Source organism: Montipora capricornis, chromosome 1 (assembly GCF_036669925.1).
Source record: "Montipora capricornis isolate CH-2021 chromosome 1, ASM3666992v2, whole genome shotgun sequence".
Lineage (NCBI taxonomy): Eukaryota > Metazoa > Cnidaria > Anthozoa > Scleractinia > Acroporidae > Montipora > Montipora capricornis.
The window spans coordinates 36077477-36093632 of NC_090883.1; the positions used below are offsets into that span (position 1 = coordinate 36077477).

The 16156-nt window shown below is 38.2% G+C and overlaps 1 protein-coding gene across 4 annotated transcripts in view; it reads right to left on the reverse strand.

The window, feature by feature from the left end:
* LOC138040576 (bromodomain adjacent to zinc finger domain protein 2B-like) overlaps window positions 1-15278 on the reverse strand; it is a 35952-nt gene extending 20674 nt beyond the window's left edge. Inside the window, exons 1-19 of one of the 4 annotated variants that reach the window (XM_068886282.1) lie at window positions 15133-15169; window positions 14847-14919; window positions 14392-14495; window positions 12497-14170; window positions 11629-11692; window positions 10326-10440; window positions 8633-8725; window positions 7171-7294; window positions 6692-6784; window positions 6186-6278; window positions 5644-5718; window positions 5486-5547; window positions 4530-4595; window positions 4344-4388; window positions 3761-3826; window positions 3191-3253; window positions 2807-2884; window positions 1424-1535; window positions 169-302 (exon numbers count right to left, since the gene is read on the reverse strand). In XM_068886282.1, coding sequence (XP_068742383.1) covers window positions 169-302; window positions 1424-1535; window positions 2807-2884; window positions 3191-3253; window positions 3761-3826; window positions 4344-4388; window positions 4530-4595; window positions 5486-5547; window positions 5644-5718; window positions 6186-6278; window positions 6692-6784; window positions 7171-7294; window positions 8633-8725; window positions 10326-10440; window positions 11629-11692; window positions 12497-14170; window positions 14392-14458 — 3024 coding nt within the window. In that variant the 5' untranslated portion in view covers window positions 14459-14495; window positions 14847-14919; window positions 15133-15169. Of the gene's footprint in view, window positions 1-168; window positions 303-1423; window positions 1536-2806; window positions 2885-3190; window positions 3254-3760; window positions 3827-4343; window positions 4389-4529; window positions 4596-5485; window positions 5548-5643; window positions 5719-6185; window positions 6279-6691; window positions 6785-7170; window positions 7295-8632; window positions 8726-10325; window positions 10441-11628; window positions 11693-12496; window positions 14171-14391; window positions 14496-14846 lie in introns of all 4 variants that reach the window. The other 3 variants (XM_068886275.1, XM_068886288.1, XM_068886290.1) reach the window with 3 other exon arrangements.
* Window positions 15279-16156: the final 878 nt, after the last annotated feature.

The window sequence follows — 16156 nt, forward strand, 5'->3', positions numbered from 1 at the left end:
TCCCACATGGCAGACCAATGCTCAACTAACAGAATCACTGGTGCACAGTCCACAATATAACAGAATATGAGAATACTGGTCAACACAATAATCATAATATTGTCTGTGATATCTTTAAAACCCAACTACAATTATTTTATTGAGCAAGAGTTATAACGTATAACTCACATCAGGTCCTTCACATCCTGGGTCCTCTAATGCAGATATCAGAAGACTTTGACAAAGTGGCACAAAGACATCCTCACTGCTATCATTTAACAGTGAGGACTGCATTTCCCACAGGGAAGGGATCTCATTAGCATCTGTAACGCAACACAAATTTAAAACTACTCAGCTCTTGAAAAGTTAAATAGCTGCTACATGTAAGCACACACAAGTTTTCAGTATTTTGAGATAGACGATTTTACTCATGAACTGGGGGGGGGAGGGTCCTCGGGTGCCAGGAGAGGATGGGTTAACTGTGGACATTCACTCACTGGACCAGCCAACAAAAGCAAATGTTAAGAAAAATGGCAATATTGAAGTACCGTAAAAAACCCACAGATGAGTCCCACCCGCAGATAAGCCGCACCCTGAATTTAGCAGCCCAAATTTGGGAAAAAAAAGTTTTTGGAAAGAAATCTAAAGAAATCCAAAGTCGAATCTTGAGAAATCTTCTTTGCCTACTGTTCATTGAACATACGAACTCACTATACGAAGCCATGTTAAGACTGGGACGAGAACAATCTCGCTTTGGTCTGGCTTGTTTGATTACCCAGATGGAGATGTTCGAGTTTGAATCTGCTTTTCGTGGTTACCATAATCTACAAAGAGATTTGGCAGCCCTCTGTCCGAGATAAACTTGTAGTACAAAGATAGTTTGATAATCAGTTCAACAAATTTGCTATCAAAGTGCTAAACAGCAAAGAAACAATGGGCCGTCTACCACACGAATACTCAAGAATAGCGTGATATTTTCTTGCTGATGGAGGATCGATTACTGTTGAAGTTACAGGCCATCATCGATGCTGCAAACAGGTTTCCAGGGAATGGAATTTCTGTGATGTGTGACATTTTCCTGTTGGAGAAAAGTGACCATACACCCCTTAAAGGATCTGTTAACGAAGACGGAAGCAATGACCAGTACTCCCTTGTAGGTTTGTGTAATATTTGTTTACATACATTTCCATAAAGTGTCAATTGACGGAAATTGGCATCAATTTTCACGATACCTTTTTTCAAATGTTCCCGAAGGTAAGCGGCAAGATTTCTAGCGACAATTTTTGGAAAAAAGGAGCGGCTTATCTGCAGGTTTTCATGGTAACCAAAGGCACGCAATCAACTGAGAAACAACAACCTCTTCGAGGTCCTGTTGTTTGCCTTCCAAAGTGATGATGCTGAAATGTTAAACTAGCCACTGATCACTCTAGATTAACTCCCTTACCCAAATCCAAAGCTTCACTAAAATTGTGCACAAATTCCTGAACCATCAACAAGTCAGCAAAAGCACCACCTGGTATTTTCAGACCCATAACTCGTGCCAATGCAGGAAGCACCTTGAGAGAAAGGAAACAGTCACAGAAGGGGTATAAATTATGCAAACATTAATTTTACCCATCATAAACTTGTGCAACTGTGCAGCAACAGAGCACAGACATGTATAAAAATAATGTGAGAACAAAAACATGGATAGCAAAGTATGTCACTGACGTTGTTACCACACACCCGCGATTTACTAGTAAAGAAACACATGGCAATTTGAAATTTATTTCGTATCATCAAGGAACATTTGAAAAGGCAATGCCCCAGGTTTGATTCCTAAAGCTGGGCTCTATCTGGGTTGAGTTTGTTTGTTCCTGACTCTGCTCCAAGAGGTTAATAATAATGATGATGATAATAATAATAATAATAATAATAATAATAATAATAATAATAATAATAATAATAAATATTATAATATGTTGGACAACATAAAGGAAATACAGCAAAAGAAAAGAGAAGCATGGATGGACACAAATGGACAAGACTGAAACAGATTGCATTTGGGTAATTTTGAAAAAAGTTGGCTCAACGTTCTTCAAGATTATGGCAAATCGCCTAGATAAAGGTCATTTTTACTCAGCATCATCTTGCTTGTGATGTAATGATAATGTTAGCAGTAAAGGAATCCCACATTACCATTTTCGAGTTTTAAACACATGATTAACTAAAGATTTCCCCCCTAAACACCCTAAATTAATAAGGTGACATAGCCCCTTCAAGTTAACCCCTTCACTCCCAATAATGCCACTTATATATTTTACTCTGTCTAACATTCACAAGAGGATTTTACCCATCAGTGAGGGCCCCCGCAGAGCTGAAGGGTTAAACAATGTGCTCTGCTGTAGTACTGTGCAAATTGTAAGGCTTCAAAAAAAGTGGACATAACGTGTCCTTGTCAGTATCAGTATAATTATCATTATCATTATCATACCCCATGAGTAAGAGCGACCAACTCCCACACTAAGCCTATGTCACGGCATTTTTAAGACCAATCTCTTTTAGACTACCTTTGCCGCAAAATTAAAAAGGCAGATCCACTTCGGTGACACATTGACATCAAGTTAGTTTCCTGTGATTGGTCATCGGGCTCCTCTGGGAGTCTCATTTTGCGGGAAATTCAATCTAAAAATAAACTGGTAAACTTGTGAAAACGCAGTGACAGGAATATATGGGAGTTGCTCGCTCCTACTCATGAGTTCCTGCATACCCTTGATTTTGAAAGGCCATTTGCCAAAGCATTTGATTAGAATGTGACAAATTCCTTACACAGATTGCAAATTATTACCTTGCTATCCTTTAGAACCATGTCTTCAACTGGTTTCTTTAATTCACGAGCCAGGATCATTTCCCTTCTCTTTTGCTCCTGTGCAAGGAAACAATACATGTATATGTAATTTAAGTGGATTAGCAGAAGGATAACAGGAAGGAAATTGCCTTCCTACAATCTTCACAAAGGAGAAAAAGGACATTTCTCAGCATATACAATGTACCTAATGCAGAGAGTGGCTTTAAAATGACAGTATGCAGTGGCAAAAGATGCCGATATTACCAAGTAACCGTAAATGTTTGTTGATAGTTCAAAAACAACAGTATTATTGCCTTGCCCACTACTACATTTTTGTCAGTATACTTGTCAGTAATTTTGCATACACACAGATTATCTTCTTACAAGCTTTTTCTCCCTTTGAAGCTTCTTTTCCATCTTTTTCTCTTCCTTTAATCTCTCACGCTCCTAAAAGAGATGAAAACATGATTTCTGTCAAATCGAAAGTAAATTGTCCATCATGCAAAGAACTTCCTGTCCAAAACTTTAAAAGTCCTGCACATTTTAAAATAGTTTTCAATTAGACTATTTAACAATACTAACTTCATCATTAACAACTACCTTCTAAATAATAAAGTGTTTTTAACATTCCTTTCAATAACATTTTATTAGCTGATTTGAAGCCAATTTTGGATAGGTTCCAAATTACAATGTATCTTTTTGAAGCCAATTTTTGTTAGAAATAGCAAAAAAATATATGAACAAATTTTGCCAGTAATCAAAATATATTTTTGAAAATCCAGGGCACCATTTTTTAATTTTTACAAATATATCATTACAGCCTTTAAAGAGTAATATATTTAATTTATTGTTACTGTAAGCATTTTAATAGATTTAACGCAAGTTAAAAATATGGTAATAGTAGATTGTCGTCAAAAGACCCCTAAACTTGGACATTACAATGACTTACTGTACCTCTTGTTTCCTTTGTGTTTCAATGGCCCTTATCATCATTTGCTGCTGTTTCTTTTGTTCCTTTTCCTGTTGATTGAAAAAACAAGGGAAGATAATTAATGATGATGTTGAGAAAAAGACTGGCCTTCACTAGGAATGCAAGCACAAGGGTAAGCTCAAGTGAAAACGAACATCAACATAAGCATCAAAATCAACCAAGTCCTCTGCCATTTTGTTCAAAGTAAAAGCTCAGATGTGGAGAATCTGGAACCAGTACTTTAATTGGTCAGATATGGTCAGACACAGTAAATTTCTTTGTTCTTCTGCCAGGTTTGGTTCCACGCAGCATAAGGTGAACGCAAGCACAAATTTAAGCACAAGTGCTTCTGTTTATGCTCGTGTCAAGGCTGTTTTCATGGTGAAATAATCACGAGAGCTGCTACGCTTGCACTTGTGCAAGTGCTTGTGTCAATTGTGAAAACCAGGCTTAACAAAGATGCTGACAACTATAATAATAATTAGGATGCACGACCACGACAAGGGCAATGACAAAAATCATGATGATGATGACAATGACCCTGACTATAATTTGAGTTTGCTGTACCTGTTGCTTGAGAAGAACAGCTTGTTGTCGCTTAAGTTCCCTTTCCTAAGAACAGTTAAACATTCAGTAAATCCATGAAAAATCTAGCAAAATAAAAATATATTATACACCTAGCGTTCAAGATGAAAAATAAATAAGAAAAAAATAGCACTAGTACAGCAAATACATTTATTTATTGATCTTGACCTTTGCTTTCTTCATTGCGTCTTCATACTTGGCATTAGCTGCATCTTCTTTCTTTTTCAGACGAGCCTAACAAAACACACTTTTATTGTTGTCTCAATTAAAAGAGTGAAAATGATGACAATAATAACCAAGAAGGAAGAATTACAAATGTCGAAAGCTAAGTTGCAGATAAAGGGTTGACAAAAATATTTATGGTGATTTGTATAAGAAATCGCATGAACGGGAGTGCAATTTGTGATTTATGGGCACAAGTGATATTTTTAAAGTTCTCAAAAGTGTCAGAGACATAGGCGAGTGCAATTTGAGAACTTCCAGAACATCACAAGTGACCACTAATCATGCAATGAATGAGCAAGTTCATACGTTTTTAAATTTATTATATACTCCACAAAATCACTCCATCGCTGTTTCCATAGCAACTTCCGCATTGCACTCTATATCCTCTTTTGCACTCCATAACCTATTTAATTGCATTTTATTTCAATACATTTGACATTGACCAATCAGAAAGGCGATATTACTGGTCCCCAATGTATTGTTCTTCAAATGATTAATTGCATTCCAAAAGTACGAATGTGACTAGTGACATCAACATTCCTTGGAACATTTTGAAACCTTGAGACATTTGTTACATTTGGTAAAAAAAATATTTGCTAATAAAGACACAGAAAGATCATGTTCATGTTACAAATGCTAAGTATTTTGCAAAGAAATATACAGAAATAATAATGGAAGAAAGTATTAGGGTCACAAATATTACTAATTAAAATTGGAAAAAACACAAAATTCTTTATTGCTCGAGTTTATTTAATTGTTTCATGATCCCTAATGCTCTGGCTGTTGCTTATTATTATCATTATTCCCAATTCTTGGCACTTTTACCATGAAAATGAGCTACCTGAAAAAAAAAAAAAGTAATAATTGTATCTACATGTAAAACAGAAATGGCACCTTACCATCTGCCGCTGCTCTTTAGCTCGTTCTTTGGCAAGACGCTTCTGCTCTGCTAGCATTCGGACTGAAACAAAAAGAGGAGATCAAGAGATTGTGAATAAACAGATCATTCAAATAATAGCAATGAATAGAGAAAAATCATGGCTCTGTAGCTCTGTACCTCTTTCTTTTTTAGCTTCTCTTGCTGCCTGGAGTGCTTCTTGCTTCATTGCTTTGCTGCGCATTCTCGCTTCCGCTATAAAAGAGAATTCAAACAAGATCATAATTTTTTGCTTTAGCAAAGGTGAATCATTGCTATTTTAATCCAGGCATATTATAAATGTATCTTATGCCTCACTTAACTCTCAATTGCCATTTTCAGTAGGAAAAGCTTTCCTCTAACCAATCAACAGCAAAATTGACCATAAAGTTCAACAACTTTTAATAATTCATTTTTCTTCAAGTCGTATTATTGCAAATGAAAGGATTTAATATCAACAGAAAAAGGAAAAAGGCTTGCAAATTAACAAGACTTTTCCTCTGGGTCAACCAAACACGAGTTTCTCAAGGATTTTTTTTGACAAAGACATGATTTATGAAAACCAAGTTTTTCCTGGGCATCCTGGTCACACGACGATTGCTGTGTTTAAAATGGTTAGTCAGTCTTTCTGGAAAATGCATTTCAAATCCACCAGTCAACAAACATTTGAATTTTATAAAAACCTCGCTCTCTTTTGGCCATCTTAACGGCTTCCAAGGCAGCTTCTCGCTGAGCTTTTTGAAGTCGTTTGGCAGCAGCTGCCTTATTGGCCATTTCTGAAATGAAATCGCCACACAAGGCCAAACAGGTAGAGTACAACATTAGCATGCGATACACGAGTGTCTGTTGGAATTTCGTGCCCTCTCACTCCAACTCTGTCGCCTGGCATCGAGATTGCGCAGAATGGTAAAATCTCATCCCAACCTAATTTCTGAACCAATTTTCCTTCAGACAAACTTGAATAAAATTTTAGACAATTAATTTTGTTGTAAAATTGTACTATTTGGAGAATCAGATCTATTTTTAAAGAGACCATAGAATAAAGAAGGACAAAGAAAATTTTGCAGGGGTAAGTTTTTTGTTCTCTTTTTATTAATTTTCTATTCTGCTGAACTCTTGCCAAGCAACAGGTTTCACACACTTCCCCTCTTTCTTGTAAGTACACATGCTATCATTCGTCTTCAATAACCTTTTTCTCTCTTGGCCATCTTAGCAGCATCCAAAACCGCCTGACGCTGAGCTTTTCTTACAAGTTTAGCTTCCATAGCTTTCTGCATCATTTCTGCAGTGAGATGGAAATCAATTCCACTGAATTCATGATTGATCTCTAAATTCTTCCCATCTACACTGTACTAGCATTTGAATTAAGAGATAATCAAGAGGATGAGCATACAACTGATCATGCCAATAAATATGGTTATAATATTGTTTGCACATGAGGATGTACCACTGTATGACAAAAGGTGATTAAAACAACTGGATCACTTAGATTGTAATCTGATGATTTCATTATTCATCTTAAGCTTGACCTGGCTTATCTATACTCTTTATATTTGATGTGAAATCGCCAAACTAGTCGATATTACAGCACATAACAAATACCATAATATACAAAAATATATATATACGATCTGACACTGTTAAACTAATGTTTTAAAAACAACATACCGGCTTGCTTTTGCTTCTTCTCTTTCTTTTTGTTTAATTTATCCAGTTTCACTCTAGCCTTTTCATCAGCCATCAATTTTCTTCTATTGACTTCTTCTTCAGACAGAGGTTCAAAGACTGTTCCCTGACGATAGCAAAACCTTGCAACTCAATTGATACTTCAATTATTACAGTAAAGTAAAATGTAAATGTAAATGCTTTGTTCATAGTGAAAGTGCACTTAGCTATCAAGCTAGTTTACAGGCACTCCACTGTTAACAAGGTGAAAGTAAAAATTCAAACTTAACAGAAACATTATTAAGAACCCCAACTGGCGGGAGGCAACCAGTTGGCTATTTACAAAGCGTGGTGGAGTTGAATCTGGGACTACTGGAACAAATCCAAGCCAGAGGTTAGAACGGGATTTGAACCCAGAGCAGCCGCATGCAAACCCAATGCTCTAACCACTGGACCACACTGCCTCCTCTAAGTAATGTACAGAGTGTTTTCGCTAATGTCATTAGCAGCCATATTTGCAAACTAAAACAAAACTTAAGGAAGAATTTTCATAAAAATGGAGTTCAATTCCGAAAAGAATACATGTATTTCACTCCTTCAACATGGCCGCTGTTTCTTTGTTTCACTCTTCCAGCATAGCTGCCATGTTGTCATGTGAAAACACTTGATACTGTAAAGATCTAAATTTATACACAGCGATATTTACATATAGGGTGGTGAAAGACAACAGTTGACTACATTGTATTTACAAGGTGTACGGCACTTGGTAAAGTTAAAGTCAGGATCTTTGAAGGCGAATACAGTCAAAAAAGGATTTAAATTCAAAGCATTCATCTGGTGGTTGGAAATAGGGTTCACATGTAAATCTAGGGCCCTAATCACTTGGGGGTGCAGGGATGGTGCACTGGTGAGAGCATTAATTTTGCCTCCCATCAATGTGACCCGGGTTCGATTCCCAAGCACGGCCCCATATGTGGGTTGAGTTTCTATACCGAGAGGTTTTTCTCCCCGTACTCCAGCATTTGATGTGATTTGACTTCTAAATTTGTTGATTTCAGTTTACAGTATCCCCAATTAGTGCTCCAGTGTTAGGAAACATGACACTTAAATAAAGTTCCTTTCCTTTACTTTCCTGGTTTAGGTCAAGCTGCCTCCGAAAACAACATTATATTCTTTTGAAAAAAAGAAAGATCCTAGCTAATTGGTATTGGTAACCCACAATCTGGATGGTAAAAATTATTCCCATTAGGAAGGGGTAGTTAAGTGTGCAGTGGTAGCCTTTAAAGGCATGACCAGAAAACTCAGCCATAAATGTTGCGATGGCTGGGGCTTGTCAGATCAAGCCTTTCTATATCAAACATGCAGTTTTGGGTTAGAGGACATCAAATCTTTTACATTTGAGCATCAGAACCAACTGAGATTGGTAATATAAAAATATAACATCATAAAGAAAAAGTTCACAAACCTCTTTACACTCCAGAAACTCTCCAATATGGAGTTTTGTGCTAAAACTGAAATTTTCTAAAGTTATTTCTGTGACACCATTTTTGTTGAGGTACTGTGAAAACAATCACAAGAATGACAGTTTGTCAAAACTCAAGTAGCATAGAGCATGGGGAACAATTGAAACAGATAAATAGAGGATATTACATGGCCGTTTGGAGATACAAAATTTATCTTCGAGTGTTGAAAAATATTTCACGAGTGAGTGCAGCAAACAAGTGATATATTTTAATTTCAACAAAGGAAAGCAAATTTTGCATCTCCAAGCGGTCATGTAATATTCTATTTATTATATAAACACCAATGAAATACTAAATCATTCACGAAAGACATCGAAAGACGCGATTTTTATACGTAACTATAGCAACAGTGATCTTTTCACATGTGAAAATAACATGTTATTTTCACACGTGAAGATATCATGTTTTGTTTTTGTGCGAAAGCTCACTTGGTATTTCATTGGTGTTTATATAACAAGTCCAGAAAAGAAATGAGGGCGGATTTCAATAAGCACTTTGAAGTGTGCTCTTTTCCCCAACTTCAATGTCACTCATGTCTCAGAATAGAAACAATTCTGCTCCTAAAGTAACGATAAACAGCTGCATTTACCGTGACTCTAGACGGTTTCCGAAATCAACAGCAAAAACCTAGAATTTGATCCCATCAGTGCAAATGATCAGCAGAATGGTGTAGAGATCTTAAATATTTACATGTAACTTTTGCATAAATCACATTTCTTTACGGACCTTTTGTTGTTTTTGGATTGTGTAGATTCAGTTAAGAAAATGAAAAACTCTTGATAGGATCATGCTTGCTAAGTGCTAATCTACATCTACACATTCCAGCACTCTGCAAAGTCCCTTTTTGACTTATGGCTGTTTCTGCTAAGGTGGCCCTCGTACACCATAAGCCTTTTTAGAGGTATCACTTCCAAGCTGGCTGGAGAGAAGTGGACAGCCACAACACCAGGGACTTCATCCCCTAGTCTTCTTGAATAGTGTGTGGGTTCTTTAACATCCCACAGGGAACTTATGAACATAGAGGACACATGTACCATTTGTGAGACAGTACCTACAAATCATAGTCCTTATCCGAAAAGACACGCAAGTCTAACCATTTGCATATGAAATTACAAAGGCAGCCCTTTCTCCTCAAATATTTTAAGATCCCAAGTGTTGATCCAGCCGGGGTGCGAACCCACGATCTGATCAAACCAGGCCCCAGTTGTTCAAACAATGGATAGCGCTATTTACCGGATAAATCACTACCAATGGATAAGTATTAGGGAAGCCAATTGCGCTATCCAACAGAAAGTGATTTATCCGGTGGATAGCACTATCCACCTTTTGAAAAACTGGGAACAGATGATCACCTTGTTACAAAATTAATCTGTTTGGCCTTATAGTGAGGTGCAAGTTATGTCAACAACTTTAATTAACCAAAGATTATTTTTTAATCTTAGATATAGTTGACAAAATGTACAATATTTCCTAAATCCGAGAATGTCTGAGCCACTAAACACAGTAAATATTAGTAATTTTAGAAGTGATAGCCATTCACCATTGGAATAAAAATTAGTATGGGACAATTTGCATGGCCAATAAAGACACTGGCAGCATTCCCAACAAAATCAACTATCTTGACATGACACTCACCCTGGTAACCTCTGGATATGTACGAAGTTTCTTGCCACATGGAGCAAAGTAGTACACATCACCTCTCAAACTACCCGCAGCTCCAACTTGCCGCAAGCGAGTTTGGCGTCGCCATCTATGTATCCAAAACATAACTGTTAAATGCCCATTAAGTGAAAGAAGAGAAGGAAAATGTCTCGCAAACTAAAGTAGATCAGAAGAAGAAGAGTCCTTGGAGAGCCAATAGGAGAAAGCAGTTAACATAATATTCTATACATCTTGCATGTGCGTTCAGTCTTGCAGTAAGTAGCGATATGATCTATGCTGGTGTTTGGTGTTGTAACATGACGAGATTTACACAAATGCATACTATCGATCTCAGACGTCCGTGGACGAAGGCTCTTTTTCAGCACACTTCACAGACTGTTGATTTCAGTCTGCGGTTAAAAAATTCTGATCACGTGATAACATTTTTTGTGGCTCTGGGGTTTCGAAAATAACTGTTACTTTCCTTAAAGGGAAAAGGGCGAAACAATGTTGACGGCGAGTAAAACCGGCCAAAACTATTATGGGTAACCCATTAAAAGCTTTGTCCAAGGAAAAAAGAATGCTGGTGGAAACTTTTCTTCAGTTTTTTTTTCTTTTCTCGGCCGTGGGAAGAAAAAAGGAATAGCGCCACGTGGTCGGTATTTTCGAACCACAGAGCCACAAAAATGTTATCACGTGATCAGAATTTGAAATCAACCGTCCGTGAAGTGGGCTGAAAAAAACCCTTGTCCACGGACCTCTGAGATCGGTAGTAAACAAGTAGCGGGATAGCATACATGTATGTAGAATGGTTAACTGTGAGCTTTACATAATGTTGGGGAACAAAAATACATGTAGTATATGATTTGTACTTAAAGCTTTTTTGTTCTGAACACCCAAGTAAGACTTGGATGACAAAGTTTTCTTTAGTATATGGGTTGGAACTAAAATCATACTTGAACTACAATGGTTTTTCATTTACTGTTAGAGATTAAAGGCTATTGATTTTTCAGGACACCTAGAGTCTTATCCTGGTTTATTTCACAAGTTGCAACAGCCACATGTTAACAGTACTAACAGAACACATCAGAGCACACATTTTAATTTCAGTGTATATTATTGTACTTACGTTGGTATTTCATCTTTAAGTTAGCTTTTCATACACTGCAATCTTATTATCTTAGCTACAGTAACTGTAAATGATTCACTTGATCATTTCAAATGAAATCACAAAATGCAATCAATGAAAAGCTATAAAGTTTCTAAAACTTTAAAAAACAAAATTCCTATTTCATACCCCTTTCCCAAAGGAACTTGAATGGCATCTTCATTGACAGCTCTGCGTCTTTTTCTTGGACTCCCTAGAAGTAACCAGTTTGATATGAATGAATGCGTAATAATTAACTAACCCCCCTCCCCCCCTTCCCCTCCAAGGTCTTAACAGGGCAAATGAACAATATTAAAGTAAATTAATTAAAGTATTAAAGTAGATTTCACAGGTACCCCCAAAACAGAATGAGTTCAGAAACCACCACACTGGCGACTACAGTATGTGGGTTCTTTAACATTCCATACAAAGTGATGTGAGACAGGGCCTACGGTTTATCATCCCTATCCGAGAAGACTACAAAGTCTGACCATTTGCAGATGTCACTAATCTTTCTCCCCAGTTATTTAAAGACCCCGAGTGTCGGTCTGGCTGGAGTTTTGATTCCGCAACCTCCCACAGAGTAGTCAGACGCTCAATCAAATAAGGCAACCAGTCAGCGGTTCTTCTGATATTCAGACGACAAAAATAAATGAACTCTGCATAAGGAAGAGGCAAAAGACACTTCACCTTCTGAACACAGAGTCATGGGAAAACAATGAACTTAACTTTCCTAAATTAAGGACATTGACATTTGGACAATTTTCCAAGAGATACCCTTTGAAGAAACACAAAGGAATTTTTATTTTGAAAGGGTCTTTGAAATAGCATGACGTATCACAAAAGTGTCAAAAGGGCATCCTTATGGTAAAAATAAACTTACAAATCATTTACCTTCAATTGGTGTTCAATAAATTGTCAAACTTCAATTTTCTACTTTGTAAGAAATTCACAGTTTTATTACACCATTTCAATTTACTTAAATTTCATAATTTACTTCCTTAATTTTTCAAATTACCTGAAAAGGACTCATCCACTTTTCTTTTGCTTGGGGAATGAGATTCATCCTTTAAAGAAGTACCACTTTCTTGTGTTTCCATGGAAACATCATCATCATCGTCATCATCATCATCCTCATGCGGTTCACACGCATCATCTTCCTCGTCACTGCCTTCGCTATCAGTATCGCTGCCGCTACTTTCCTCATTCTCCCCCTCTTCACCCTCCTCACTTTCGTCATCACTTCCACTACCACTCTCACTACCACTACTAACATTGCTAGTATCACTGTCATCATCGCTGCTGTCCTGCTCACTGAATTTTGTGCCGTGGAAGTGCGTAAGTAATGGGGGTTTTCCTGATGGAATTCTGGGCTGATTGACGGGTGGTTTTGAGGATGCCTTTTGAATAACAGGTACACTTTTAGAAGTACTCATCAATTTTGGTTCCGCAATATCATTTCCTCTGCTTTCTACATCACTGCTGACATCACTCTGTGATTTCTCAGTCAGTATAGACTTAACAGAGTTTGTCGTGTTTGAGGTGGATTTCAACATTTCCTCTTTAAGAAGAGTAGATAGATCTTTTCCCTTATTTATTGAAGGCTCAGGTTGTGTGGGGACAATTCCCTCAGTTTTATTTAAAATTGACTTTGGCACTTGAAGCCGAGGTGGGGGACCAGATTTCACCTTTTGTAATTTTGGTGGAGCTGACTTTGAAGGCTCAGAATTCACAGCATAGTTTGATGATGAGTGGGTCTCCTCTGTACCCCTCACAGGGGCCTTGCTGTCATTCCTCTGGTCCATTGGACTTTTCTGCAGTGTTGGTATGTTGCTGTTTTCATTTAATGATGGCAAGTTCCTTGGTCTTTGACTACTGGAGTTGGCGGAATCAATGTGATGCTTGGTTTTGAGAGGTTGGGGTTTTTGTCCAGATCTCAAGTCTGTGTTTTCAGGAAACCTGTTAGATGCCTTAGGTTTCTCAAAATCACTCGTTGCCTTGAGACTAGAATCCTTAACTCTTTCTTTATGATACAGTGGCAGATCCCCAGGTCTCATTTCACTTTCTCTGTCACTATTTTCCTCACTGCAGTTGCTCAACTTTCTGTTGAGACGTGGAATCATATCCAAATCATGACTGTCTCCAAGATCAAGAACACTTTTTCCATCATGGTTGCCATGACTACCCCAATGCGCCAATACATTTTTTGTGCCAGCAGAAGTAGGGCTAGCCTGATGAACAAAGCTGTGCATTGACTGTGGACTTGAGGGTGGTGGGTAAAATATACCAGATCCACTTCCAAAACCACCAGATGAACTGACACCATTCATGAGACCGCTACTTCTAGACCTTGCTGACGGATAAAGACATTCTTCAAGTCTCTCATGGCTAGCAAGGGCACAATCACGTTCATGTGTGAGCCATCCACCAGGGAGATGACTGGTAAAGTAATCTGGCGTAAGTCCATGAGAGTGTGGATGAGGGGGCATCCACCACCCTGCACCCCCTCCACTAGCCGGCAGTGTCCCATGAAGTGCACCAGGAGAGGTGAGACTTGCCGGTGCACTTAATATGGGATCATGTGTTAACGTTCCTCTGAAATCTGGCAAACCAGGTCTTCTGCCCATCATGGAGAAAGCACCTGGGCGCATTCCATAAGAAGGATCGTGGGATAAAGGGGGAGAGCGAAGACCTGACGAAACAGACAAAACGGCAACTGACAAGTCTCGACCACAACAAACTTAAACTGACACAGTTAAAAACAAATTAGCTGTAGGTAAATGTAGTCGAGTTTTGAAACGAAAGATTAAATGCAGCAGAAGGCGAAATGCACGCTACTGTTGTTTTGAAACAACAAAACGCCGCTAGCAAATTTGATTTGAACGATAAGGCACGCATAAAACACTCGCTCACCTGGATTGCCATCAAAATAGCTGTGTGTGTGTGCGGGACTGTGGCTTGGGACGTCTCGGGGATCCATTCCGGTACAGATAGGTATGTAGGACACGCAGCTATTCCTAAGGATTAGAAATACGATGTCAGAGGACGAAACAATAGCTTCCACAGAAATGAAGATGACGACGAAATGCGTGCTTACGCCGAGTCAAGAATATCGAGCATTAAGGAAGCTGTTGTGCGAAGTTAATACACATGTTTATTTACAACTGTTAGAAAAACTATTTCAGAGTATTGTGCGATCAAAAAAAGATGAGCAGTCTTTCAAGATACCAAGTCAAAGCGATTTGCTTCGCCGACGAATTCCCCGCCCCGAAATTCACGACAAAATTCAACCGAAGTACGCAGAGGAAAGTTACAAACTATTTGATAAGGATAGGAAGCCAGGAATCACATTAAAATCGACATCTTACCGGCAAAAGTCGTCCTTAATATGCCTCTAAGATTTTCCTTGCTTATTATCCTGTCCCCTACACATCATCTTGCCTTCGTCGGGGAAAGACAAAAACAGCCATTTTGGATGGCGTTTTGAGGGAATTTTAACTCTCGAAAGCTCAGAAAACCTGCAAAACGAGCTCTGGAAATGCTGCAACACGTGAACAAATCTACTTTACAGACTGTCTGACCGTCTCCGAGGGCCAAAATGCCGTGTAAAAATGAAAAAAGCAGCGATTGTTGGAATCAACGTGAAAAATTTACCTTTTAGGGTTGTTTGGTGCGATATTGAGGAAAGAAGGGCGAAGGAAAGCATAAAGCGCATGTGGTACGTGACGTCACAGAATTGTAAAACAATGCCTCGTGAAATAATCAAAGGTAAACTGACTCGATGTGCCACGAGTTACGGTAAAGAATTACCACTTTCGTCTTATTACTCCTCCCATCAAAAACTCGCCCGTCAGCGACCGGAAAAGCCTCGTAAATGACATTTTAGCTTCTTAAGAAGTCGTAGAAATAATAATCCTCGTCGATTTGTTTGCGATAAGTGAGCATTTTGCCGCGAAATTCGCCCGTAGTCAAAAACGGATACTGAAGGGAAACCCATGTCTTTAACTATGTAAATTTGTCGAAATTCATCGATTTATGACTTTCGAGCAAGGAGCCTCAGTTATTTCCACTGAATTTGATAGCTAGAAAGAAGTTTTTTCGAGTTGTAGGCGCGGAGGCTTGTGAGGTGTTCCTTTAGATTGACACGAGATAATTTGAGGAACCTCTTCGAGAAGGAAACCGCGCTGAGGTTGGTCTAAAAATACATCCAGTCACACATTATAAGCGCAATACGGACCCATAACAATAATTTTTGGAACAAGACAATATTTTTGACAATGTTCGAAGTGCCTGATCTCTAGACAAAGTCATGGATTTCAAGAAAATACCTTTGGCGCTAAGACTCGGCGGTTGGACTGGAATATGAAGTTGTTGTTTATCCTTCAAATCTGAAATCGCTACGCAAAATATTGTCACTGTGATGCGGGTCGGACATAAATTTTGTCATAAACAGCACTTTGAGAAGACAGACCAAGCGTGTAAGGATAAAAAAATGTGGCTTTTTCATTATTTAAACATTTCAGTCAGGTAGATAAAGTGGAAACTTCCTTTTCTACCGCTGGCAATAATTTTACAGATATAGTCAACAAACAGCGATAATAAAAACTTCAATGGGCTATTTATACCACTTGGCGAAAGCTTCGTTCGTTCGGTGGCCATTTTAGCGCGAAAGGAATTT